The 26,412-nt window shown below is 42.1% G+C and overlaps 1 protein-coding gene across 2 annotated transcripts; it reads left to right on the top strand.

The window, feature by feature from the left end:
- The first annotated feature begins 10,379 nt into the window (after positions 1-10,379).
- GHSR (growth hormone secretagogue receptor) lies at positions 10,380-18,376 on the top strand. Of its 2 annotated transcripts, XR_012646815.1 has the most exons (4): positions 10,380-10,477; positions 10,656-11,515; positions 16,248-16,686; positions 16,774-18,376. XR_012646815.1 is itself a non-coding variant. In XM_075004193.1 (3 exons), the coding sequence occupies exons 2-3, from the start codon at positions 10,744-10,746 to the stop codon at positions 16,550-16,552; spliced, it is 1,077 nt and encodes a 358-aa protein (XP_074860294.1). In that variant the 5' UTR covers positions 10,380-10,477; positions 10,656-10,743; the 3' UTR covers positions 16,553-18,376. The 2 variants fall into 2 exon arrangements, 1 of the variants encoding a protein (XP_074860294.1); XM_075004193.1 differs by having other exon boundaries at positions 16,248-18,376.
- The last annotated feature ends 8,036 nt before the right edge of the window (positions 18,377-26,412 follow it).

The raw sequence follows: 26,412 nt of genomic DNA, 5'->3' as shown, positions 1-26,412 counted from the left end.
TAAAGTGCAGTCTGACATGGCCACTCATTATTGGCAAGGGGTTGCGGATCTGCTGCCCTCTCCCACACTGACTTTCTCCTTGCAGCCTGAGTACCCTCAGGCCTTGACTCATGCCCTGAAGCCTGGGTGTGGGATTAGGCCAGAGCTCCTGCCTGCCTCCCCTTTCCCAGTGCTACACTGGATCAGGAAGACTCTGGCCTTTCCCTACAGACAGGTCCCTCCTGCTCCACAGTTAGATCAAGAGCCCTCTTCTGTCCAGGAGCCCCTATTTATACAGCCCCAGCTGAGCCCTAGTCAGCAGCTAATTGCCTCAGCTACAGGCTCCACAGCCGGAGCACTCCTCCAGGACTGGGTGTAACCCTTTATCTTCCTGGGACAGGGTGCACACTCTGCTACATAGCCCTTTTCAAGAACTTTTTTACTTCTCTTCTGCTCCTCTGAAAATGAAATGACCAAAATTGAATGCCCTATTCAGATTTAAAAAATTTATTGTCAGTTTACATAGTAGTACTGTAAATTGCCTCTGTATTCTTCACTCTCACCTGATTAACACAGTCTGTTATCTCTGTTGATTATTGCTGTACAGTGAACTCCACTGTCTATACCAACATACATTTCCTGAATAATTTATAATTCAGACTGTCTTCAGGTATTTCTTTTCATTAATCTATTCTGAAATTCCTATGGACAACATGAAATTGTATTAGGAACCTAACAGTAATGTGGGCTTATTGGTTATGGTCAGTGCATTGATTCCTGGAGTTAGGGCTGTAATTTACCGTGTGAATCTGATTTTTATGCAGCATCTCATTTTTATAGGTCATTTCTATCACATTTAGTGTAAGTTATATTCCTTCTCTGTGATGCACATATCCCCTTTCCACTGGGCTGTGAAGTCATAAAATGCACAAATATACATTGCACCAACAGCCTTATGGGAAACCATAATTTTTCACATTCTTACATGCAACGGTAGCCACTAATGATTTTACCAGAACAGAGTCCACGTTACCTATTTCTCTCAAATGTATTTTAGATTGTGCCCAGTTAGAACTTTTTTCAGATCACAGTGTTCTCTTTTTCTATTAAACATTACATACTTATTCCCTATAATCACAGGGTGATGACAAAGCATATTAACAGCAGATTTCTGCTTCTGGTGAACTCAGCAAGCTACTGCTCTCTATCCAATATAAGAAACAGAACTACCAAGTAAGTATGGCCAGGCAAAATTTATTTTTCAGTTTCCACACAGACCTTTTGGTGCTAATGCAATACAAATACAAATTAAGAAAATGCACACAGTAAGGAGAAGACCAGCAGCCATTGTGAGTGCCACCTTCAGTGTTGCAAAGTTTGTTGCCTTGTGACTGCAAAGCTTTCTGGAAAGATGCCTGTGCACCCTAGCAGTAGTCACAGATTTTTATCTGGGAAGCCAAGGAAAGAAAATATTGGGTAAAGCCCTGAAGCCCTTACTCTCGTAAAACTGTCATCTACTTCCATAAGAAACATAATAAAATCTTCCACTACTCTTTTACACTGTAAGTCATTTCATATAATCTCCACATTTTTATTTAACCAAGAGTTAAAAAAAAGTGTTGATAAATTGGAGGGGATTCAGGAAAGAGCCACAGAAAATAACATTAGAAAACATGCTTTACAGAGATATACTCAAAGAGTACAGTGTATTTAGCTTAAAGGGGTGAATTGGTTACTGTCTGTAAGTACCTACATGGAGAACAGCCACTTAATAATGGTCTCTTTAATGTCGAAAGAGATAACATGATGCAGGGCTGGAAGCTGAAGGTAAACCAATTCAGACTGGGTATAAGGCATAAGTTTTTAAATGGTGTGAGTAGGATTGCCAGCTGTCTAATCACACAAACCCAACCACCCTTGCCCTGCCTGTTATCTGGGCTCGGCACCTCCACTCACTCAATCCTCCATCTCTCCATTGGTCACTTGCTCATCTGCACCCCCACTTGCTTTCACCAGGATGAGTGGGAGGGGGCTCTGGGCAGAGCCTGGAGCAGGAGGTTGGAATGCAGGAGGGATTTGGAGTGTGGGCTGCGATCTGCCAGCACTTACCTCAGGCAGCTGAGAGTCCTGGTCAGCAGCACAGTGGGGCTAAGGCAGCCTCCTTACCTGCCCAGGCCCCATGTAGCTCCTGAAAGTGGCCAACGCGTCCTTTTGACCCATGGGAGGGGTGAGAGGAGGTGGCTTTTCATGGTGCCCCTGCCTACAGATACTGCCCATGCAGCTCCCATTGGTCATGGCTCCTGGCCAATGGGAGCTGTGGAGTCATTCAGGATGGGGGCAGTGTGTGGAGCCATCTCTTGAGCTCCCTCACCCCCTGCCACACACACAGGGTTTGCAGACAGGGATCTGCTGGTTGCTTGCAGGAGTGGTACATGGCTTTGGGGGGGAGGGCAAGCAGTGAGGCTTCAGGAGCTTCCACGAGATCAAGCCCAAGAGGGTAACCCTAAGTGTGAGAAATTGACAACTGGAATAGTTTACCAAGCATCATGATGGATTCTCCATTATGGACCATTTTTACATCAAGATAGGATTTTTTTACATGATGCGCTTTAGGAAATATTTTGGGCCTGTGTTATATCTGAGGTTAGATGAGGTCACTTCAGTGCTCCCTTTTGGCCTTGGAATCAAGGATCTGTGCAGTACAGCCCCAGTCAAAGAACCACAGTCTCCCTCTCCAGCTTAGTAGAAGGTAAGTGATGGAAGCATTAGGATGACATGGCCTATTAGTGTAATCATAGAATCATAGAACACTAGGACTGGAAGGGACCTCAAGAGGCCATCAAGTCCAGCCCCCTGCCCCAATGGCAGGACCAAGTACTGTCTAAACCATCCCTGATAGACATCTATCTAACCTGCTCTTAAATATCTCCAGCAATGGAGATTCCACAACCTCCCTTGGCAATTTATTCCACTGTTTGACCACCCTGACAGTTAGGAACTTTTTCCTAATGTCCAATTTAAACCTCCCTTGCTGCAGTTTAAGTCCGTTGCCTCTTGTTCTATCCTCAGAGGCCAAGAAGAACAAGTTTTCTCCCTCCTCCTTATGACACCCTTTTAGATACCTGAAAACCGCTATCATGTCTCCCCTCAATCTTCTCTTTTCCAAACTAAACAAGCCCAATTCTTTCAACCTTTCTTCATAGGTCACATTCTCTAGACCTTGAATCATTCTTGTTGCTCTTTTCTGGACCCTCTCCAATTTTTCCACATCTTTCTTGAACTGCGGTGCCCAGAACTGGACACAATATGCCAGCTGAGGCCTAACCAGCGCAGAGTAGAGCGGAAGAATGACTTCTCATGTCTTCTTCACAACACAGCTGTTGATGCATCCCAGAATCATGTTTGCTCTTTTGCAACAGCATCACACTGCTGACTCATATTTAGCTTGTGGTCCACTATAACCCCTAGATCCCTTTCTGCTGTAGTCATTCCTAGACAGTCTCTTCCCATTCTGTATGTGTGAAACTGATTGTTCCTTCCCAAGTGCAGCACTTTGCATTTGTCCTTATTAAACTTCATCCTGTTTACCTCAGACCATTTCTCCAATTTATCCAGATCATTTTGAACTATGACCCTATCCTCCAAAGCAGGATTAAATGTATTAAAGCACTGCAAAGAGGTAAAGTTTAATTAGTGGGGCTATAGTCGAGATTCACTGCGTAAACAACTCCACTTCTAAGTCTCTTTGCAGATGTTTACTTTCATGTAAACAACCGTGGACATAAAGAGAATGTCCTTGACTTTCTTCATCATTATGGCAAACTACAAAGATTTTCTTGGTTCTTAGTTATTAAACTGTAAGCTTTAAAGACATATGTCAGAGGCTCCCTTACTGTCCTTGAAAGGACACACCACCTTATAAAATATATACCAGTCAAAACATATTCTGCTCTTTGACTTAATGAAATATCTGCCTTTTGGTTTTCTTTGAATATTTGCAGATACTGGGTGATAATTAAAAGAAAGATTTTTTTTCACTACCATTCTGTTTTTTCCACTGACTTCAACATTCTGCAATAAAGCTATAATCATGCCATGTTCAGAACTTTCAACTATTCCCATGACAACAAATTGTGATGTAAGAAGTAGGAATTAGTACTTTATTGGATGAAAAGAAAAGAAAAGGAGATATATATCGCTACCTATATGTGGAAGTTCTCTTGCAACCTTAGTTCTAGTGCTTGTTGCACAAAAAACAGCACAAATATTTTGAAAGTAAGCATATTGTACATAAACATACAACACTGTGAGTTTTTTAATGTGTCTCATGCACCCAGTTACTGGATAAATTAGCAAAAAAACAGCATTTGACATAAACAATTAAAAATCCATGCAACTGTGAACAGTGATGATGGATTGACTTTTACTGGACCAGCACTAAAAATATTGCCCACTGTTGTTGCACATAAAAGCAAGTAAATATTTGGGATCTAAGCCAGCTTTCAAAGTCAATATCGGAGCTCTTCACCACTACACTATATAATTCCCCAAGTACATGCATAAGGCAATAAAGTTAATGGAGCTGTCCCCTCGCTCACTGCCCCCAGTGGTCACTGTGCAGTATCTCTGTCTTTCGATCAGCCCCTCCCTTTCCACGTTATGGAATTCCAGGCACATACTGTTTCCTGGCAAAACCAACCGCTGACCTTGCTTTAAGTTGGAGTAACGGAAATCTGTGGCAGTCCTAGTTCTTACCATTTAGGAGTTCTTGAACAAACGGACTCCTAGACAGACAGACTCGCATCCCTAAAAATCTATAAATAGATTACAAATGAACAAAGCTAAAAGAACAATATTTAGGTTGCAAAGTCAAGAATGCAATAGTAGGAAATACCAATTCACAGTTGTCCACACAACTTTAATTTCTGGGATCATCTTGTTCATTGAAGGAGAGAGGGGACCTGTGGAAATAATAGCACGTGATTATGTTTTTAAGAACTATGATAATGTCTACCCTTACACAAGAGGGGAATCAAGGTTGCACAGCCAATCATAAATTTGCTATGTTCTAACTTTTCATTGCTTGACTTTGTAACCTAAATAATATTTTAACATAATTGGGTATTTTTGCAGGGAGGGTATATGTGTGTTTGAGTGAATGTGCATGTAACATTGAGGGAGCTTCTTTAGTTTTCTCTTTCACTGCCTCCAACACTGGGACCAAAGGCAGGGAGGTGGAAGAACTACAATTCTATGTAGTTACCTTGAGAACAGGGAAAATACATGTAGGGAGCAAAGTACTCCATGAAATGGAGGTTGAGACGTGTGTATGTGGGGGGAAGCCAGGCCTATTTCTTTCCCCATGTGGTGCACCTAAGAGTGGCACAGGTTATTACGGCCAAGTGATAAGTCAAGCAAGTAGGGAGCCCAGCATAGACACATCCACTTCATCCCTCCCCATCACACAACTGCTTCAGCAGCTTCCACCTGTTTTCAGTACATTGTCTCATGCTGAGGTTTAGGTGCATATGCCCAGCTTTGGAATGTTAATTTTGTGTCCCATTATTATTTAGACAACCTGTCACACTTTTCCTGGAGAACAAAAGTCAAAGATTGGAAATGGAGATTTTTGGCAATTTATAACTCAGCAAAAGCTGAACAGAATTTCACAAGACCAAACATCAAAGGTCTTCTACAAACAATGAAGATGCAAGAACTTCTCAGAGTAAAGGCTGCAGGAATGCTTTGTATTCATGCAATGTGTTAGGCAACCCAAATATAGGGGGTCACTACCAACTCTCCTATTACCTGAAGCTATATTATTTGATTGGATATAAAACAATACAGGCAGTAGGGAACAATCCTACCTTGGCAGTATGTGGACTAGATGATCCATATCTTTCTGTCACTAGTTCTACTATGATATAGAGCTCTTCGAGGTAGCTAAGGTACAGCACGAACCGATGGCATGGAGTGAAAGGTAGAGAAATTTATATTGGAAGTAGGGCGTACATTTTTAACAGTGAAGGTAATAACTGGAATGATTACCAAGGGTTGGAGCAGATGCCCTATTTAGATTGAATGTTTTTCTAAAAGATATGGTTTAGTTTTATCACAGCTATGGGCTCTGAAGCAGGAAATAATGCAGGGAACTGCTACAGCCTGAAGGAGGTCAGATTAGAGATTACAATTGTCCCTTCTGAACTAAAAATCTGTGTATATATACTGATTAGTAGGGCTGGCAGATGTCCAGTTTTCTACTAGAACATCCAGTCAAAAAGGGACCGAGGCAGCAGTGCTCACTGGGCCATTAAAAGGCTTGTTGGTGGCATAGCAGAGTTGGCAGACTCCCTGCCTGGCTCTGCACAGCTCCAAGGAAGCAGCCAGCGTGTCCAGCTTTTAGATGTGTCTGTCTGTCTGTCTCTGCACACTGCCCTGCTCACAGGTGGGGATCCTACATTTCAATTGCTCCTTCCCTTAACACAAATGTTATTGGCATCTCAGCACTTCCACTTCAGTTGTCTGGTACACTCTCTTTCACCTCTGCACGAGCTCACTTCAGTTTGGCATTAGGTGATCCCACGGTGCCTTTGAGCCAGTCAGCTGTCCCACTTCCCTAGTCAATCCCTTCAGAAAGTCTGGCAAATGACCCTGTACTATCCCAGTCCACTGGGACTCCTCAAAGGTGTTCGAATCTGCCCTGCATCTTTCAGAAAGATATGGAAACATTTACCAGAGTCCTGCTATTAGTTTCTCTATGTTGCAGGGATGACGTGCCTAAGAATGTACAGGGCAGAGAAGATCTGTGGGCACTGTTCCACAGTGAATAATAGGTACAATTTACTGGGTTCTACAATAGTGCAGAAGGAAACAAAACTGCATTTGGTTTTAAGTATCACCCTTCATGCAAAAGGAGCAAAACCTTGAAGCCAATGGGAGTTTTGTCATAGACTTCAGTGGGGCTAGGATTTCACTCATGGTACACTTAAGCACAGTGGTAGAGGAATGGGATGGGGAAACCACTGGCCACAGAATATTCTTGACTTGCAACCTAAATACCGTTCTTTTAGCTTTGTTCATTTGTAATCTAATCATAGATTTTAGGGGGAGGTATAGTTCAGTGGTTTGAGCATTAGCTTCCTAAAGCTAGGGTTGTGAGCTCCATCCTTGAGGGGGCCACTTAGGGATCTGGGGCAAATAGATCGAAAAAAGGGATAGCGCTTGGCCCTGCCAAGAGGGCAGGGGACTGGACTCAATGACCTACCAAGGTCCCTTCCAGCTCTATGAGATGTGTACTGCCACATATTATAACAAGAAAGGGGACAGGGCATGCTTAAAATATTCAAAATATCTGGAATAATATTATTGGAAAATGTTTCATAAAGCAACTACAGTAGAGCCTCAATTGTATGCACACAAGTCTTATAAACAGATCAGCTATGTGAATCATGTCTCCTAACTGGAAAAAAAAATCACATAAAGTGGCATTGACCTCCCTTCACTTTCTGATGTCTTCAGTACTTCAATCAGGCTTTGCAGTGGCTTTGAAGGACAAAAAGTGATGTAATTAGGTATCATACCTGCAATGATTTTGAGATACTCAGTTTTAAGAACTCCTCATCCCCAATTATTTTTTTAGAGAACTGTCTACTGTCTGTTAAAAAAAGTTAATGAACTAAGGTAATTTTCCAAGCACCGTGCACTGAAACATTCCTAGCCTTAGAACCACTTATATTCTTATAAAATAGATCATATAGACAGTGTATGTATTCATAAGGGATACATTGTTGAGTTCAAATTACTTTAGAAATTTTTCTGCAAAACTGTTGTTTGGCTTAGTGGAAACAAATCCACTGAGTTCCAAGTCAAGTTTATCTGGTATCTTCATAGGTGTAAAGGAGGAAGGGATGAAGGGAACCTTGTCCATGCCCGTACTGGGACAAGAAACAATTGCATTCCCACTTAACACTTCCTGGAAGTAGATGAAAGCGAGGTAAGAGTGATGAGGATCAGGCAGGGCCATGTCATACTCAATCTATCACCCAGCCGAATTACCAGTAGAAGTGTAGATAGGGGAGAACACTGACTCTTGGAGGTTTGTAGTATTGGCCCTTCTCCCATTAGACAACTGTGAACTCCGGTAGTCAATTTGCATCCCAAAACTTCTGCACTGTCTTTTGGCTAGTGCTTGTCAAACACACTATTGTTCTGGTGTTTAGGAGCACCTCACAGTTGGGGAACCATGGGATTACATTATATATAGTACTCATAGGGCAGAGAGGACTGTTACAGTAATACATTAATTAGAATCTCAATATATGTAAATTATTTCTGCAGGCAATTACTGTAGCTTCAGTGAAATGTCCCTTCACTTTGCAATGTATTCCTAAATATACCTGCTAAGAACCAAATCCAGAACAAAGACACGTAATGAGGAACTCCAGTTGCAAAATCGTTTCATTTTGTAGAATGGTATTATAATATTTCTAGGTGCCCTGTGGTACCTTCCATCTCTAGAGATTGCAGGATGCTTTACAAACCTAATAGACAAACTATACACAAGGATCATTTAAACCACCAATAAAGAGAAGTCACCTACTGGTCAAAATGAAGCAGCTGTTCAAGGGAGTATAACCTCCCTTCACAACCATTGATGTCAGAAAGTGAAGAATATATTTTATCCAGTTGAAAAGTTGAGGGAAATGAAGACAGTTCCAGAATGTACTTGTTAAGCTGAAATAGAATTTATATAGGACACTATTTTGGTGAAAAATGCTGCTATCTTGGTTAAAAATCCTTCTCTAAAATGATTTGCATATAAACTTTAAAGGATATTTATCTACATTTTCAGGTGTCTTAAATCAAGATAGATCAACTGACTGCATGGAGCTTCACCAATTTACATCAGCTGAGGAAACGAACCACAGGGTTTATTTAGTTAGTATGAACTTTGGGTTTCGTATTTTCTGTTTCTAAGGTGCATTATTTGGTGATACCTTGACAACAAGGGCCAGTTATTACTTTGCAGCACACAGTGGTCATTTGTAATTTGATTGTAACAGGTCACTCCCACACAAGTCACTCGAAGTGATATAAAGAGCTTTGAGAAGTTCTGATTCCACCCTTCTAACACACACAGTGATTCTCTAACACCCAAGTAGTCCATCATTGAAATATTTCTACCTGTTATTTTTTATTGGACAGAGGGTAATATGCATATAAATAGTGGGGAGAGGGTTGTTTTAAAACCAGAGTTTGCTTCTGGGCATACACTAAACACAACTCTTCTTCATTGTCAAGGAGCAGAGAATCTCCCAATGCAGGGGAAAATACTTCCAGAACAACACCTTACATGTATGGCATTTTTCAAAATTTGATTTCACCAGTTGACTGCTCAGTGTCATTGAGCTGCAGGTTTGAACAAAAAGAAAACATCTACCTGCCTAGTTCCTTTTTCAGAAGTCAGATTAATCCACCTAGAAATTTAGTCATCATGTCATTTGCACCCTAATATGTATCCTCTTCTTCCTCTCAGAGTCAATTTGCAACAAGCGTAGCGGCAAAAATGACAAAACACTTATGGCTACGGCCCCTGTAGCTTTTACTACACACATTGAGGAAACCGATTAGCCTGAGCCTAAGGGAAAATCAGAAAGTTAGAAATCAATTACAAGAGCTGTCAGCTCCTACTGCAGTTTTACAAATGCAGATTTGATTTGCTGAACTAAATAATATATCCCATGTGGTTCCTTTCTTCTCTCTGGCCTTCTTCCAGAGGCTGCAGATCAGTTGTTCTGCAGCTCTTCAGACATTGACACATGGGGCTTGTTTCACTGACCTCTAGATTTCCTTCCCTGAGAGATGGTTTCATGGGGCTATTCAAGCCACTCGTAACCCAGCACACAGCATACACTGTCTGCTTCTCTCCTCACACAGCCCCCTTTCTCTAAACAATCCCAAACTTCTGTGTCTTTTCCAACACCTTTTACACATCCTCTCGTCACAGCGGATATGCACAATACACCTCTTCCTCAGACCTGGCACAGACACACCATACACCCCCCTTCTCTGACAGTACACACATAGCAAAGCCCTCTCTGCTGAGACTGACACACACACAAAGAACAAACCCCTCCTCTGACACACACCTACAGAGTACAGCCCCCTCCTGACACACCCGCACCCACACACAGTACAGACCCTTCTCTGACACCATACAGCCCTCTGCTCTGACACGCGGAGTACAGCCTTCTGCCCCCACCCACCTCTTTCTCCTGTGACAAGGACACCGCCTTCCCGGACACACTCACACCCTGCCCGGCACCCGCCGCTTGTTCCCGCGCTGGCGGGATCTCCGCGGCCCTCCCCAGTCTGCAGCACCCGGGGGCAAGAGGGCGGCGCGCGGCTCCTCCGGCCGCACCTGGGGGCTCAGCAGCCCGCCAGAGCCTGGCGGCGGCCGAGCGCCTCCCGGATGGCTGCGCAAGAGCAAGGCGGACAGGTGAGCCTGGGAGCAGCGGCGGGTACAGACCGGCGGGGGACAGGGGCAGCCGCCGGGTACCCAAGCGGGGGCGGGAGGTCCGCACGTGGGGCACAGGCCGGCCAAGGAGAGGCGGGGGGGGGCTCCCCTCCCGGGCTCGCTCTCTAACCCTCTGCCGCCCGTCTTTGCTTCCTTCCAGCGCCCCCACTCGGCGGGGCTGTCCGCACCGCAGCCGCCTCTGCCCCGGATGCCCTGAGCCGCGCGCCCCGGGCCCGGACGGCGGCAGGATGAGGAACCAGAGCGGCACGGCCAACTCTAGCGCGGGCGCCGCGGGCTACGAGAACGACACCTGGCCCGAGTACCCCGTGCACTTGTTCCCAGCCCCGGTGCTGACGGGCATCACCGTCACCTGCGTCCTCCTCTTCGTCGTGGGCATCGTGGGCAACCTCCTGACCATGCTGGTGGTGTCCCGCTTCCGGGACATGCGGACCACCACCAACCTCTACCTGTCCAGCATGGCGTTCTCGGACCTGCTGATCTTTCTCTGCATGCCCCTGGATCTCTTCCGCCTCTGGCAGTACCGACCCTGGAACTTCGGGGACCTCCTCTGCAAGCTCTTCCAGTTCGTCAGCGAGAGTTGCACCTACTCCACCATCCTCAACATCACCGCCCTGAGCGTGGAGCGGTACTTCGCCGTCTGCTTCCCCCTCCGAGCCAAAGTCGTGATCACCAAAGGGAAAGTCAAGCTGGTCATCCTGGGGCTCTGGGCGGTGTCCTTTGTCAGCGCCGGGCCGATTTTTGTCCTGGTTGGGGTGGAGCACGAGAATGGGACGAACCCTTTGGACACCAACGAGTGCAGAGCCACGGAGTATGCCATTAAATCCGGGCTGCTCACCATCATGGTCTGGACCTCCAGCGTCTTCTTTTTCCTGCCCGTGTTCTGCCTGACTGTGCTTTACAGCCTCATCGGGAGGAAGATCTGGAGGAGGAAGAGAAAGAAGATGGGACCAAATACTTCTGTCAGGGACAAGAACAACAAACAAACAGTGAAAATGCTAGGTAGGAGATCATGTCAATTCCATGTTACCGTGGGGCGTTTGTGTGTCGGCGGAAGATAAAAAGACATTGATAGTGCATTGAAGTGGTCACTAAAATGAAGCATTTATCGATCATTTCCACTGTATGAGTTTATAGTAGCAGTACAACAACATTCTTCAGCCTGTAACTTATACCTGCCTCCTGTGCAAACCACTGGGGCAGCTATTAACATAACAATCTGTGATATTGGAAAAAATAGTGAATAATGAAATATTATAGTTATTGAACTGAAAATTCCTGAACCTCTTTGCAAATAATTGACAGGTAGTATACGCCAGTTTGAGAAGGATTTTTATTTACCCTTCTAGAAATGTGACATTTGGCTGCAGGGGAGCTATACAGAATGGATCAGTGCATGTACACAATTATGGAAATGACAATTTCTTTGAGACAGTTGAAGAAAACTAACAAATACAGTTAATTAACATAAGGAACACTAACGCGCATTTTCTGTTTTAGCAATAAGATCAGTTTATGCTTTATAAGGAATAGTCTCTTTTAGAGTCAGTGATTCTGGTCCCATTGAAGTCAATGGCAAAACTCCCACTGACTTGCAGGAAACAAGACCAAGTTATTAGACTGTCATTTTTAATTTAGTATGTTTAAATATTTTCAGTAAAATTATAGTTTCCTTGTAAAATTTTAACTTTGGCATACAAATCTTAACTTTAGCATGTAAATGGACACACCTTTAACCCTGAGTAATCTGAGCCCATAAGCACTCAGTGTCAGTGCATCCCATATATGGACTAGATCCACCAGCACAGAAAAAGATAACACTTTTTGGCACCATTGATTTGAAAAAAATTACCAGCAGTGTATTGGTAGAAAATGATAAACTATTTTATCATTCTAGCACCATGATCATTTCTTTGAGTAATGCCATTGACTTCAGTAGATCAATTCATGTAGGTAACTTTTTCTCACCTGAATAAGGTTTTGCAGGGGACAACCCCAATATATTAAATTCAGCTCAATTGAAGTTATGGGTCAAAGAGCTAAATAACATAGCTGCAATCAGTCCCATGTATCTAAATTATTAACTGCAGCTAACAGTTTTATTAATATATTTTAAATTTACTGGGCAACAACAGCAAGTGTGATAAAAACTGAGCTACACTGTATTTTTAATTACATTTTAGGATTGATTGACTACTTCAGAGAGTTTCTGAGTTGTGACTTCTTGCTAATTGCAGAAAAAGACCCTATTATTACACAAGAAAACCTACTGGTATATAATTTTCACATTTATACTTCCAAAATTTAAATATACCAATTTCCAATCCTAAAATGCTTACCTCAGTCCTAAAGCACTGCTGCAAACATTAATAATTAGCACCCAGCAAATCTGCAGATATCCACTTTAATATCAGCATGTGTCTGCATATGTGGATTTGGATGCAGTTATTCGTGGATCATTTTTGCAAATGCATATAACAATTTTGTATCCACACAGGGCTCTATTAATTCTGTTTCAAAAACCTTGCTTCTCACCACATCAGAGAATGAAAGTAGTGTGGCTAGAATCTGTTATTGGACCAGCTTCTATTGGTGACTGAAACACTCTTCTTCAAGTTCAAAATCTTGTCACTCTCACCACCAGAGGTTGATCCAATAACAGATATTACCTCACCTACCTTGTCTCTCTAATATCCGGTATCCAACAGCTCCAACTACACTGTGTGTGTGGTTAGAATGTCCTTTAACAGAAAGACAACATTCTCTACCTGGTGGAAATCTAATGAAGGAACTTAATAGGGGCTTAGTAATACAAGGTGAATAATCATAGAATACTAGAAATGGAAAGGACAACAAGAGGTCATCAAGTTCAGTCCCCTGCACTCATGTCAAGACCAAGCATCATCTTAACCATCCATGACAGATGTTAGTCTAATGTGTTCTTTAAAATCTCCACTGATGGAGATTCCACATCATCCCTAAGTAATTTATTCCCATGCTTATCCACCATGACAGTGAGGAACTTTTCACTAACGTCCAATCTAAACCTCCCTTGCTGCAATTTAAGCCCATTGCTTATTCTCCCTGCTCCTTGTAACAATTTTTTAGGCACTTGAAAACGTCTATCATTTCTCCTTCCAGTCTTCTCTTTTCTAGACTAAACAGACCCATTTCTTTTAATCTTCCCTCACAGTTCATGTTTTCTAGATCTTTAATAATTTTAATTGCTCTTCCCTGGACCTTTTCCAATTTGCCACATCTTTCCTGAAATGTAGTAACTACAACTGGACACAGTACCCCAGCTGAAGCCTAATTACTGTAGAGTAGTGTGGAAGAGTTACCTCCTTCCTAAGTGGAGTATTTTGCATTTGTCTTTATTGATACTTTGAGCTTCCCTTGATTTGAATTTTCTGTTTAGAATTTCAAATGGGCAACCTTAAATTCTTACCAGTTCTGGAGCAGCAAATAAAAAAAAATGAGCAAAAGCCACCAATTAAGCACCTATTGGTCCCAATAAAACCAGTAAGATTCAGAACCTTTGGAGATCACTCCATTTGTGTTTAGAGGCTAAATATGGACCATCACACCTAAATTCAGTCCAGTCAAGCTGATTTTTCATTTTTAAAACATTGGCTTTAGTCACTCCAATGCCTTAGCAACTCCTCTTGGATGGTCTTAATTTTTTTTATAAATTGAGACTGAATGAGAGAAATACAACTGTTCCATTTTACAGATGGGGACTCTGAGGCAGAAGCTGGTTAAAAGATTTTTCCAAAATCAAGCTGGTATCAGCAGAGTTGGGAGACTGATTTCTCTCTGTATAGTCATTTAAACATAAGAATCTTCTCTTGAATATTTTGTGCAAAGCTGCTGATAATTATCCCCTTTCCATTGCTTTTTAATCATGCTCTATAAATGTTATTTTAGCCATGACACAACACAACAAGTAAAATCCTGGCCCATTGTTGTCAGTGGCAAAACTCCCATTAAATTCTTTAGGTCCAGGAATTAAACTTAACTGGACAGAATGATAAACAAAATAAGTTTTCTGGTAAAAATCAAATAACTTCCTCATGAAAAAGCTGTTAAAACCCTATACTGAAATTCTTGCGTCTTTTTTTGAGTGAATAGGGCTATTCAAAACAGTTTAAAAAGTACTGTTGAACCAATAATGTGTAATGATCCAAGAGGAAAATATTCCCCACTTTCTAGGCATATAGAAAGAAAAATGGGCAAGAGTTCAGGTTTTCAGATCCATGTTTTAGCTTTGCTCTTCATAGGGTAACTCATTCTGAAGAGAAATATCCATGCCAGAAGGTTCACAGGATGGATTGTGCATGTCTTGGTAGCTTGTTTTATTGTCTTTCATTATCTTGCAGCTAAATCTACAGATCCAGATTCATTTTCTCTGACTTTGAGGTCTTTACCTAGAGTCACCATAGCTCCAAGTCCTTATGCTTTTAATGATAAATTGAATTTATAACATCATCAGATACATACATGAGCTTCAGTAACAAAGAGGTAGCCGTTAGTCTGTACGCCAAGAAAACAAAGCAACAGAAATGAAGTGGGTCTGTCCCATGAAAGTTCATCAGCAAATAAACCATTTTGTTAGCCTTTAAAGTGCTACATTTCTGCTGCTTTGTTTTATATATGAGCTTTGTTAAACACCATAATTAATGTCCTTGTTTTCATCAGTGTATTGTTCCTGTAATCCTGTTTTAGCAAAAAATCCAAAATGATGAATTTGGAAACTATTCTACACTAAACTCAACTGTGATTTATATATTAAAATATAGCTATATATTTCACTATATAGCTGTGTCTACATGTGCACGCTACTTCGAAGTAGCGGCACTAACTTCGAAATAGCGCCCGTCGCGGCTACACGCGTCGGGCGCTACTTCGAAGTTAACTTCGATGTTAGGCGGCGAGACGTCGAAGTCGCTAACCTCATGAGGGGATCGGAATAGCGCCCTACTTCGACGTTCAACGTCGGAGTAGAGACCGTGTAGACGATCCGCGTCCCGCAACGTCGAAATTGCCGGGTCCTCCATGGCGGCCATCAGCTGGGGGGTTGAGAGATGCTCTCTCTCCAGCCCCTGTGGGGCTCTATGGTCACCGTGGGCAGCAGCCCTTAGCCCAGGGCTTCTGGCTGCTGCTGCGGCAGCTGGGGATCCATGCTGCAGGCACAGGGTCTGCAACCAGTTGTCGGCTCTGTGTATCTTGTGTTGTTTAGTGCAACTGTGTCTGGGAGGGGCCCTTTAAGGGAGCGGCTTGCTGTTGAGTCCGCCCTGTGACCCTGTCTGCAGGTGTGCCTGGCACCCTTATTTCGATGTGTGCTACTTTGGCGTGTAGACGTACCCTCGCAGCGCCTATTTCGATGTGGTGTCGCACAACGTCAAAGTTGAACATCGACGTTGTCAGCCCTGGAGGACGTGTAGACGTTATTCATCGAAATAGCCTATTTCGATGTTGCTACATCGAAATAAGCTATTTCGATGTTGGCTTCATGTGTAGACGTAGCCTATCAGTGTTATGAAGCTTTACAATCTATTAATAAAGTAGATACAAATTTAGGCAAAGCAAATACCTAAAAATCAAAATAAATTATGATCAGCTTTTTACTTTACACAAATCACATTAATTAAAGTTCTATCACGTTAAAGAAGTATAAGCATATTTTATTTTAAGTTACCTGTGTTTTAATATCCTTCTACTGTTTCCATTTCAGCTGTGGTGGTGTTTGCTTTCATACTTTGCTGGTTGCCTTTCCATGTAGGACGATATTTGTTTTCCAAATCCTTTGAAGCTGGATCCTTGGAGATAGCTGTGATTAGCCAGTACTGCAACTTGGTATCCTTCGTGCTCTTCTACCTGAGTGCTGCCATCAACCCTATTCTATACAACATTATGTCGAAGAAATATCGAATCGCTGCTTGCAGACTGTTTGGACTCAAAGCACTCCCAAAGAACAGGTCCTCTGTTATAAAGCAGGAACATTCTCGTGCTTGGACAGAGTCTAGTGTGATTACATGACAATCTAGATCACATCCCTTACCAGTATTACACAGAAAGCCATAACGAAAGAGGAGGACATTCAGAGCAAAATGTAAAGCAGTATTTCTCTTCATTATTAGGGCTTGCTGAAAATATAATACAGACAGTTAAAGGTAAGAAAAATGAGTTGAGCACTTATCAGATAACAGGTGATCCATGGTGACAGAACTCAGCAATGCTTTAATGTTGTTTTCTTGCAGCTTTTGGTGCCTATGATTTTATATGAAGACACAGGCAAGGGAGTTGGGCTTTACCATTAAAAAGCAGGAAGCAATCCTGTCCACTTTACTTGTGGGCCTTCATGGGGAGCCAAGGTGAGCAGGGTTTGTCCCATACTAACCTTAACATGTCAATGGAATCACGATAACAAGCCAGTCACCTTGGCCACGTCTACATTAGTGGCTTCTCCCAGCAAAACTGAGCTTTTGCCAGAAAAAAACATAGAGCGTCTACACACTAAATGCAATTTGTTGACAAAACCTGGCACATCCGCTGGCAATCATTATACCTCTCCCCCTCCAGGTATAACCCCTCTCTCAACAGCGTTCTACAGACAAAACAGCCATGTATACGCTCTGGGGCCCTTTTGTCAACAGACAGTGCTTCTGGTACACCAGGCAGCCCTGTTTGCAGAGCTTCTAGTTGGCCGTTCTGTTGAGGGAGGGCTGGGAGGATGGTCTTTGTCGACAGAGCGTATTGTTCTTTTGATCTGCTTTCATGTGTAGATGCAATCTGTCAACATAAGTTTTGCCAGGAAATCCCTTCCAACAGTAACTTGGTCAACAGAGGCTTCTCGTGTAGACATAGCCCTTCAATGAGTGCTGCCTAAGTAAAGTTGAGGCCACAGAAAAAGTTTAATTCAGCTGGCTTTTGTGGGTAAACACAGAATTTGTTATACTATGCCAGAATCATGATTAAAAGCATTCAAGGGGAAATGATTTATGAAAGAGTAAGGAATGAAAGTGGAAAGGTTTCAACCATGCTAAAAATCAGTTGCCTTAGTATCATCTCAGAGCAGAGAAGAAATAAAAACAGTACCTTAGGCAGAACTGCCTTACAAATTAGAGCAGTATTGTTTTTCGTTTAATGTATCAGTGTGGCAAGACAGTGTTGGCTTCCGAATCACAATGATGCCGTATTGAAAACTATTGAATGCAACCTCCACGAAAGTGATCTTTTAAAAAAAGAAATATTCCTTAGTAAGGTGTTTTCCACTAAAAACATTAAATCACAGATCTTATCAAAATGCCACTGAAAAGATAATTCTATTGTCCACACTGCTTCTTTCACTTGATTGTAAGTGTCTCAATGTATGTGAATTTGTTAGCTTTACCATTTTTACAGTTGTGACACATCCCTTACTAGGAAGGAACTGTCCATTTGTCATTCTGTAGAACACCATGGTCACAGGGAACTTGGTTACCGGGAAAGTAATTAACCATTGGAAAGAACAACTTATTAAAGGCAGCTGTGTATTCTCCCTCACAACTGGGTATTTTACATAAAAAACATGTTCTAGGACATGTTTTGGGGCAGTTCTATGGCATGTCATGTACCAGTGACCAAACCAGATAAACCAGATGCTCCTAATGCTTGCTTTTGTGAATCTATTAAACTACTGCCCCAAAAGTACAGCCACCTTTCATCTAACAAATATCAATTTTTTCTATGTCTATACTAGACATAGAAGTTGACCACCCTTACGCAATTTTAGCTGTGCCAATTGCATAGCTAAAATCCATTTATCCACAGTCGACTTCCATGTCTGTCAACATGGAGGAAGGTCAATGGGAGCACTTCTTCCATCGACCTTCCTTGTTCCTCGCTTCATGCGAGGAATATAGGGGTTGCTGTTGACCCTTGGGATCATCATTTCACACGAGCAAAATGAAACCCTGGAAGACCAACCCTCAGCATGTGGTTGTAGCCTTTGATGTTACCAATATAGTGCCTATGACACAAGGATGAGCAATTCTAATTCCATCCAACAGATAGACATGCTTTTCATTACACTGTTAAGTCCACAATGACTCTCTTGCATCAGTCTGACTTTACTGGAACATTTTTAAGCAATGTGACCTGGGAATTCATAGTAAAAGCTCTTTTAAAACACACTCACACAGAGTTGCTGACTTTAAAACTTTTGGATTCCATTATTTTTTGTAACTCAGGTTTTTTTTTTCCAAGTATTATCCATCTTATTTGCTGTATGCCTGTCCTCTCTTGCCTCTGACATTATGTAGACATATCTAGTCTTACAACATGCATGTGGAATAGTAGATTTATACTTATTTTGTTTCTTGTATTTATTACTGGTTTCCCCACAGCTTGCTCCACTTAATAAAGTATCTGTCTTGTCCAAAATTCCTTTAAAGACAATAGGCCATATTCTACTTTTTTACACATCCAGGTGATGGAACTGCTCAGGTGTAACTCAGAGCAGAATTTGGCCTATTCTGTATATACTGTATGTTTTGCACAGAGATTGTTTTGTTTGGGCTGTGCTATCTGAAAAAGCATTAAAGTTTAAGTCTGCTTTTTTAAAATTTTGACACCTGAGTCTATTTTGTGGCTTGATCCTGCACTGTTTGAAGACTGTGAGCGTCTTTAATTTGAAGTAATTGGGTGAACATGTAGAGGAGGAGACACAAAAACAGGTTGGGGTTTATAACCATCAAAGACGAACAGGGTTAACAAATTCAAAACTCACAGTAAAGGGAGCCTGTGCCTGTTTGACACCAGCACGTTTCATTAGTATGAGACAGTAGCAAGAAATTCACAGACTAGACTATAAAATTGTCCCTGAGCAGGTCTGTAGCAGCATCTCTGCTTTGTTGTTGGTTTTTGGGTTTTGTTTTGTTTTTTTCCTGTTTAAAGACAAACAGGGTTCTGGTTAGAGGCATCATGCCACTCAGGGATATGAGAAACTTGGGAATCTTGTTAAAAATGTAAAGATATTATAAGCTCATAAACTGGATAGTACATGAATGGAACATAACCATAAACATTTCTAAATTTAACTGTGTCTGATATGTACTGTATGTAGACAGAAAATGTAATAAATATATGAGAAACTTTCCAGCACTACTGTTTACACTATTTGGCTAGGCATGGGCATTGGAAGCATCCATATTGCTTTTATTCCCAAGATAAACTATAACCTATTGCTCCAATTTAATATAACTTTACAAATAACTTTATGCAAGCAGAGACTTTTTGCAAGCCAGAGTCTCATTACACTAAAACCACTTTACACAATCAGAACGTGGCAAAGTGGCCCTGGAGCAAATAAGGATAAGGCCTAGTGTACACATAATTTTTTCCTCAGTATAAATATTTCAACTAGAATGTGATCTTTTTTTAAGTTAAATTGTTATACTGTTATAATTGTTAAATTGTTATAATATATATTGTTGTATATAAATTATTAAACCTCTTAGTCTGCACACAGTTCTACTGGTATAATAAAGGTTCCTGTATATGGCGTAGAACAGAAAGAATATTTGTACCAATATCACTGAATCCTCACAGGTTAGAAGTGTGGGACTGTGTCACGTGTAGCATAACCCTAATCGCGTCAACCATACTAACTGTGACAGACTACTTGCCAGAGTGTCTGAGCCAGAGCTCTGTCATGGTGGCCCTTCCTAAAAAGGGTAATGGTTGCCAGCTGAGCAAGCCCAGGCCTCATGGCTGTCAACTGTGAGCTCCTTGAACAGAGGGTTATGTAAGGCTGCCAATACTGAGGGGAAGGGGAGAGCATGAATGATCAGAAGAGGCAGGGGAGGAGCCAGGGACTGGAAGGCTCTGCTCTGATTTGTCAACCTTGATAACAGTTTGGGACCTCTGTGCTTTATATAGTGAGTCTGTTCTGGGATGGCTATGATCTGAAGAAGTGGGTCTGTCCCACAAAAGCTCATCACCTAATAAATTATTTTGTTAGTCTTTAAAGTGCTACTTGACTGCTCTTTTATTTTGATAGACACAGCTAGCTCTCAGGCACTGTCGACAGAACTTATTGTCAACATAGAAATCTCAACAGAAATCAACAGAAACTTATTGTCAACACGGAAATCTCAACTGCACTGTCCTCTGGTGACAGGGATCGGAATGGCAGCGCTGCAAACAGGGCTGCCCGGCAGCTGGAAGCCCACTCTGTCGACAGACATGACTACACGGCACTCCTATCGACGGAGTGTTAGGCCTCAAATATTTGAGGGATAACTCTGTCATGGCAAATGGAGAGTTCTGTTGAAACTCTGTCAACAGAATGCTTTATATGTGTGTGGCTGCTCCCTGAGGTATGTCGACAGAAGGCCCCTTCTGTCGACAAAATTCTCTAGTGCAGACACTTGCATTCTTCTTTCAAAAGAGCCATGCAAATGAGGGAAATCAAAAACGCAAATGAGGTATAGATTTGCATATCTGGTACCGCATTTGCATATTCTTATTTTGACATAGCTTCTTTTGAAAGTTGAAAACCTTCTTTTATGGAAAGAACGATTCTTTCAAAGATGGGGTTTACTTTCAAAAAAACAGTGTCTATACTGAGTTTCTTTCAAAAGATGTTATTTTGAAATATCAATATGCAAATGTAAGATATGCAAATCTGCACCTTATTTGCATTTCTAGTTTCCCTCATTTGCGTGCCTCTTTCAAAAGAGGAATGCCAGTGTAGACACAGCCTCAGTGTAAAAAAAAAACAATCATCTTTTGCATTGACAACAAACCTTTAGTTATCTTATGTCCTGAACCATGTCTTACCGCTCTTCTAAGACTACATAAAAACTGAACAGAATTCTAAAGAAAACTTATTTCAAATACCATTAACTGGGAAAGTAGCTTCTTTTTTAAAAATAAACCATCACTTAATTTTCCAAACAGCCAATGCAGTTGTATTTCTGAAAGCCTGCCCAGTCGTGGAGTCAGTGAAAAAGAAGTTTATTGTTGAATGGCAGAGTGTACCATACAGAGCACAGCAGACAGCAATCTTGGACCTGGTCTACATACCCGATTGACATGGTTATTGCAGAAAAACATTGGTTATAGATATAGTTATACCAGCAAAAAGTCCTTTTGATACTGCAGCTTATTTCATTCATGGAACTCATACAGGTTGTACTGTCAAATGCACCTTTTTACTTGTATGAGTTGTCTCCACTTGGAGGGTTACCAGCCTGGTTATACCAGCAAAACCTTTTTTGTGCAGACAAGGCCTAGGAGACCCCTCCAGCTCCTTCTAAGACTTGTGGTAGGTAAATCATAACTCCCTCTCCAAGCTCTGTTCAAATCCTCCCTTACAACTCCTCCAAAGGAATCTGTAACAACTTATGCTGAGTGTGCCATGGGGATCTGGAAATATTTCTGGGAAGGAGTTCCAGAAGCAGGCAAAGTTGAGGGAGCTTCTGGAAGAGCTTAGCTCCTATAAATGTCATATCAGCACTGTACTATCCAGAAACCCTTGAAGGACCAGTACAGCAGAGCAGCAGTAGTGAGGCAGGAGGCCTCTGCAGTAAAGCTCCTTGTTTAGGGTTAATTCACAGGCTGAGTGGGAGGATCCCACCGTATTTTCCAAATAGGAAGCAAGTTTTGCCATTGCAAATGGAAAAATTTCCAAGAAATGCAATGAGTTGAAATTTGCTGAATTTTAACTCCCGTCTGAGAAGAACCCACACAGAGAACAATTTGCCCATTAGGCTGAAGGTTCATTCATTAAATGATAAAACATTTAAATGCTTTTCTAGGTCTATATTGTCTATCATAGTTTCACAAATAATAAGGAACAATTTTCCAGCATTTTATTTCTCGGTCACAGGTTAAATTGGTCATAAAATAGGTCCTGAGCACTTTACTGGAAAGCTTCATTGATCTTAGGTAGTGAAGTGAAGCCCAGAATAAAAAACCGTGTCCCGCTGAATTGTGGTCAAAAGAATTCTATAAAAATTGTTCATCAAATTGCATAAATACGCATTCAGACTTAATGATTGTCCGTTTGGTGTCAAATGGACTTCGATTGTCGCTGCTCTCCAACATACTGTGACTATAAACACCATCAAAAGAAGCAAAAACCAAACAGTAAAGTTGATGCTGCTGAGCTTACATTAGGGTTTGCCTTCAGTATAGCTTTGCAACCCAGTTAAAGTAGTTAGTGCTTAAATAAAAATTAACTTTTCCATTTTAACTAATTTCTGTTGTTCTTGTTTGTTAATGATGTTTACTACAGTAGTGTGTAAAGGCTAAGTAAGAATGCAGCCCCAGTGTCTAGGCACTTGTGCAAACAGTCTCTGCCCTGATGAGCTTACAGTCTAAAGAGCTAAAACTGGGTGAGGGAAGGGATATAACACACTTGAGCCGTGTCTACACGTGCCCCAAACTTCAAAATGGCCACGCAAATGGCCATTTCGAAGTTTACTAATGAAGCGCTGAAATGCATATTCAGCGCTTCATTAGCATGCGGGCGGCTGCGGCACTTCAAAATTGATGCGCCTCGCCGCCACGCGTCTTGTCCAGACGGGGCTCCTTTTCGAAAGGACCCCGCCTACTTCGAAGTCCCCTTATTCCCATGAGCTCATGAGCAGCGAGGCGCGTCAATTTCGAAGTGCCGCAGCCGCCCGCATGCTAATGAAGCGCTGAATATGCATTTCAGCGCTTCATTAGTAAACTTCGAAATGGCCATTTGCGTGGCCATTTCGAAGTTTGGGGCACATGTAGACACAGCCAAACAGAACAGTGCAGTGGTAGCAAATGCCATGGTAAGAAATGCCACATTTTTGGGAGAGAAGCATAGGAGGGGATTAGTGAAGGTACAAAGGTGAGGGAGGAAGGTAAGGGAAAAGAGAATGAATCTGAGGCAAAGACGGCATGTGTTGGTGCGGGGGAGGAAGCCTTGGCACAAGCAGCCAATCAGCATGGGACAGAGACAGTCCAGTCAAAATGGAAAAAGTTTTAAAAGTCCAAATGTCCCTGCTCTGACTGCTTCTGCACCTACCTGCTGGCATCTCTGGCTGGCTTGTGGCAGCTGAGGTTGGGGGTGGGGGAGGAGAAGAGAGGGCAGACTCTACCTGGGGCCTTCATGCTCTCAGAAGGTGGTTGCCTCTGCACAGTCCTGGGTCTGCCAGGAGGAGTGGTCCTGGATGGTCTCTGTTAATATTTTTTTTCCACTGGAGAAACAGAATCACATATGGAACCCAAGGTTTTAAGAGCATTATTTACTTCCAAATTACCTATCTTAGGTATCTCTATGGCTCCATTACTACATATAGCATCTGAGCCTCTCACAACCTTCAATGTATTTATCCTCACAGCCATAGGAAGTAAGGTAGTGCTATTAGTTCCGTATTATCTATGGTGAACTGAGCAACGGAGAAACCAAGTGACTTCTGTGGGTGAACAGTACCTGGATCTTGCAAGGGCCAAGCTAGTGGTTTAATGCCTGGCTCCACCTTCTTTTTTATTAAGGCTGCTGAGATGCATTAAAAAACAAAACAGTGCTCATATATGTTAAATCTTTAGCTATTGTGTGTGGGGTCAGATATTCAAAAGAGCTTAAAGTCAGATTTCCAAATACTCAGTACTCAAACCCTCTGTCAGATTGTCAAAAGTGCTCAGCACCCAACATGCTGTGCCAGTTTGAAACCTGGTCACTTTTTCAGTTGTCAAAATGGGAATAGAGAAGCCCTTATGGGGTATCCTGTTTCTTCTGGAATTTCTTGCCTCTGGTCAGACCCTCTCAGGCTATGATGGTGCTAGCTTTTCAAAGGGTTGGGCATTTCTGACCTTACGTCTCAGTCATAATGCTCTCCTATGCTTCCTCCTTAGGAGTAATACTTTACTTCTGGCTTGTACCTGACATATAGCCCCATTCATTCCCCCTGCTCCCCTACACTAACTCAGTTACTCTGCACCAAATTTGGGAAGGTGATATGGAGTCAGGCTCTCCACATTCTGACCACCTGTTCCAGGGAGTAGGTAGGTGGGTCTGTAGCTCTGTTCACTCAAGCGTAACTGGAACCAAAACAGTGTGTAAGGGAGGTTCTTATTCCCTCTCAAGCAACTGTGCAGGCATCCAGCCAAAGTCACAGTGTGTAGCCCTATGCGGAAGGCTGAGATACACCCATAAAAGATTTTATTAAATAATTTTATACAGGCCATTTATTTTCTTTATTATGGAACAACTTCTGTGTGCTGCCATGCTCCATTAAGATCATCACAGTGAATATTACGTTATCATATCAGGGTTCTAAGGCGGTGCAAACAAATATTATATATATTTCATTCTACAGTGCTAGAGAGACTGGATGAAGCAGCTGTAGATAAGTCTTTCATCTGAAAAAATGAAAGCGGCTAGCTTTACTGAATGGCTAACTCCCTGTTTAATGAAGACACACAGACAGCATAGGTTAGTCTGATTAATCAATCTATTTCTTTAAAGGGATTGTTATCAGTCTCTGTAGGCCCTTGCCATGACAGTGTGTCCTCCGGGATTCCCTTCAGCTCTCACTGAAATCAAGGAGAGTTTTGTGAGTTCTAGTAATTGCTGGAAAGAAACTTATACTTTCTAAGGCAGTGGCTTTCACACAGAGTCCACAGGCTGAGTTCTAAAGGTGACCACACCTCCATTTGAAATTTTTTTAGGATCTACAAATGAAAAAAAGGTTGAAAATCACTCTTCTAGGGGATATGCTCTACCCTATGGCTGAAAAGTAAAACTAGATAATTAAAACAATTAAAACATGTATTTCTGCATGCACTAAAAACAGCATAACATGTCACTTTTACAACTACTGAGGTATCAGTAGGTACTTATGTATACCTGAAGGCCTCACAATCATTAATGGGTTTTATTCTTACGCTATCTTTGTGAATTAGGGAAATCTGAATCTGTTTGAGGGGCAATCTGAAGTACAGGCAGATCAAAGGGTTTGCCCTGGAAACTGTAGCTGAGACAGGAATTGAATCTAGGGTTCCTGCCTCCCAAAGATGTGCCCGTGCATTTGTGCTTGTACCACTGGCATCTCTGAGTGTAGGTCTACTTTATATTTGAGAGAGTTTGTCTGTTTCTTTGTCTCTTTGTTCAAGAACTTCTCCTAAATGTTAAGAGCTAAGAACACCAAATTCAATATACAGCTGTTTCTTATCATAATTTAAAGCAAGGTAAAGGGTTTGGTTGTGCCAGGAAAATGGGATGTGCCTGGAATGGTATTGCTGCTCATAAAACCTGGCAGAAAAGAGATAATCAGCAGGCACATGAAAGGTGCTGGCTGAGAATGCAACCATCTTCCGCCATTTCCAGGACTGCCCCAGCTATGAGCCTCTGTGATGGTGTTAGATTTTTACAATAAATATAAAGCCATTTCTGTGACCATTGTATATAGTGGCACCAAAATTGTGCCCTGGGTGGGGAGGTGAGGGGGGCAAGTGAGGTGTCTAATGAAAGCTGGCAATGCCCTGAATCCATTTATGCTACGTGTATGGCTGTGCCTTGTTTGTATCTGACGTTATGGATATTAGCTCTATAGCTATATCAGGAATGTTTTAGAGCCGAGGGTATAAAATAGGAGGCATGGTCACCAACCCAGCCTGGATGATGGACTAAGCGAAGACTCAGACCTCTAATACACGTCTAAGGAATTTGGGACTTCTCACCTGGGATGCAGCGAATAGCAAGTTTGCCACAACAGGCCACCTGGGTCAGGTGACCCTGACCTCCAGTGGGAGGAAGAAAGGAATTTTTCCCTCCACATGAAAAAATATAAGATGGCCCTAGCAGTTACCATCTTGGTTCCAGTGTGCCAGTGATCCAGTTCTCCAGTCTCCATGCACTAAGCTAATGTGGCCTG

Source organism: Carettochelys insculpta, chromosome 10 (genome assembly GCF_033958435.1).
Source record: "Carettochelys insculpta isolate YL-2023 chromosome 10, ASM3395843v1, whole genome shotgun sequence".
In the NCBI taxonomy this organism is placed as follows: domain Eukaryota; kingdom Metazoa; phylum Chordata; order Testudines; family Carettochelyidae; genus Carettochelys; species Carettochelys insculpta.
This window is presented reverse-complemented; position numbering and strand designations above follow the sequence as displayed.

Coding starts and splice junctions, on each gene's coding strand:
- GHSR (XM_075004193.1), top strand. CDS start 10,744: ATGAGGAACCAGAGCGGCACGGCCAACTCTAGCGCGGGCGCCGCGGGC. Junction 11,516..16,247: donor ACAAACAGTGAAAATGCTAG/GTAGGAGATCAT, acceptor TTTCCATTTCAG/CTGTGGTGGTGTTTGCTTTC.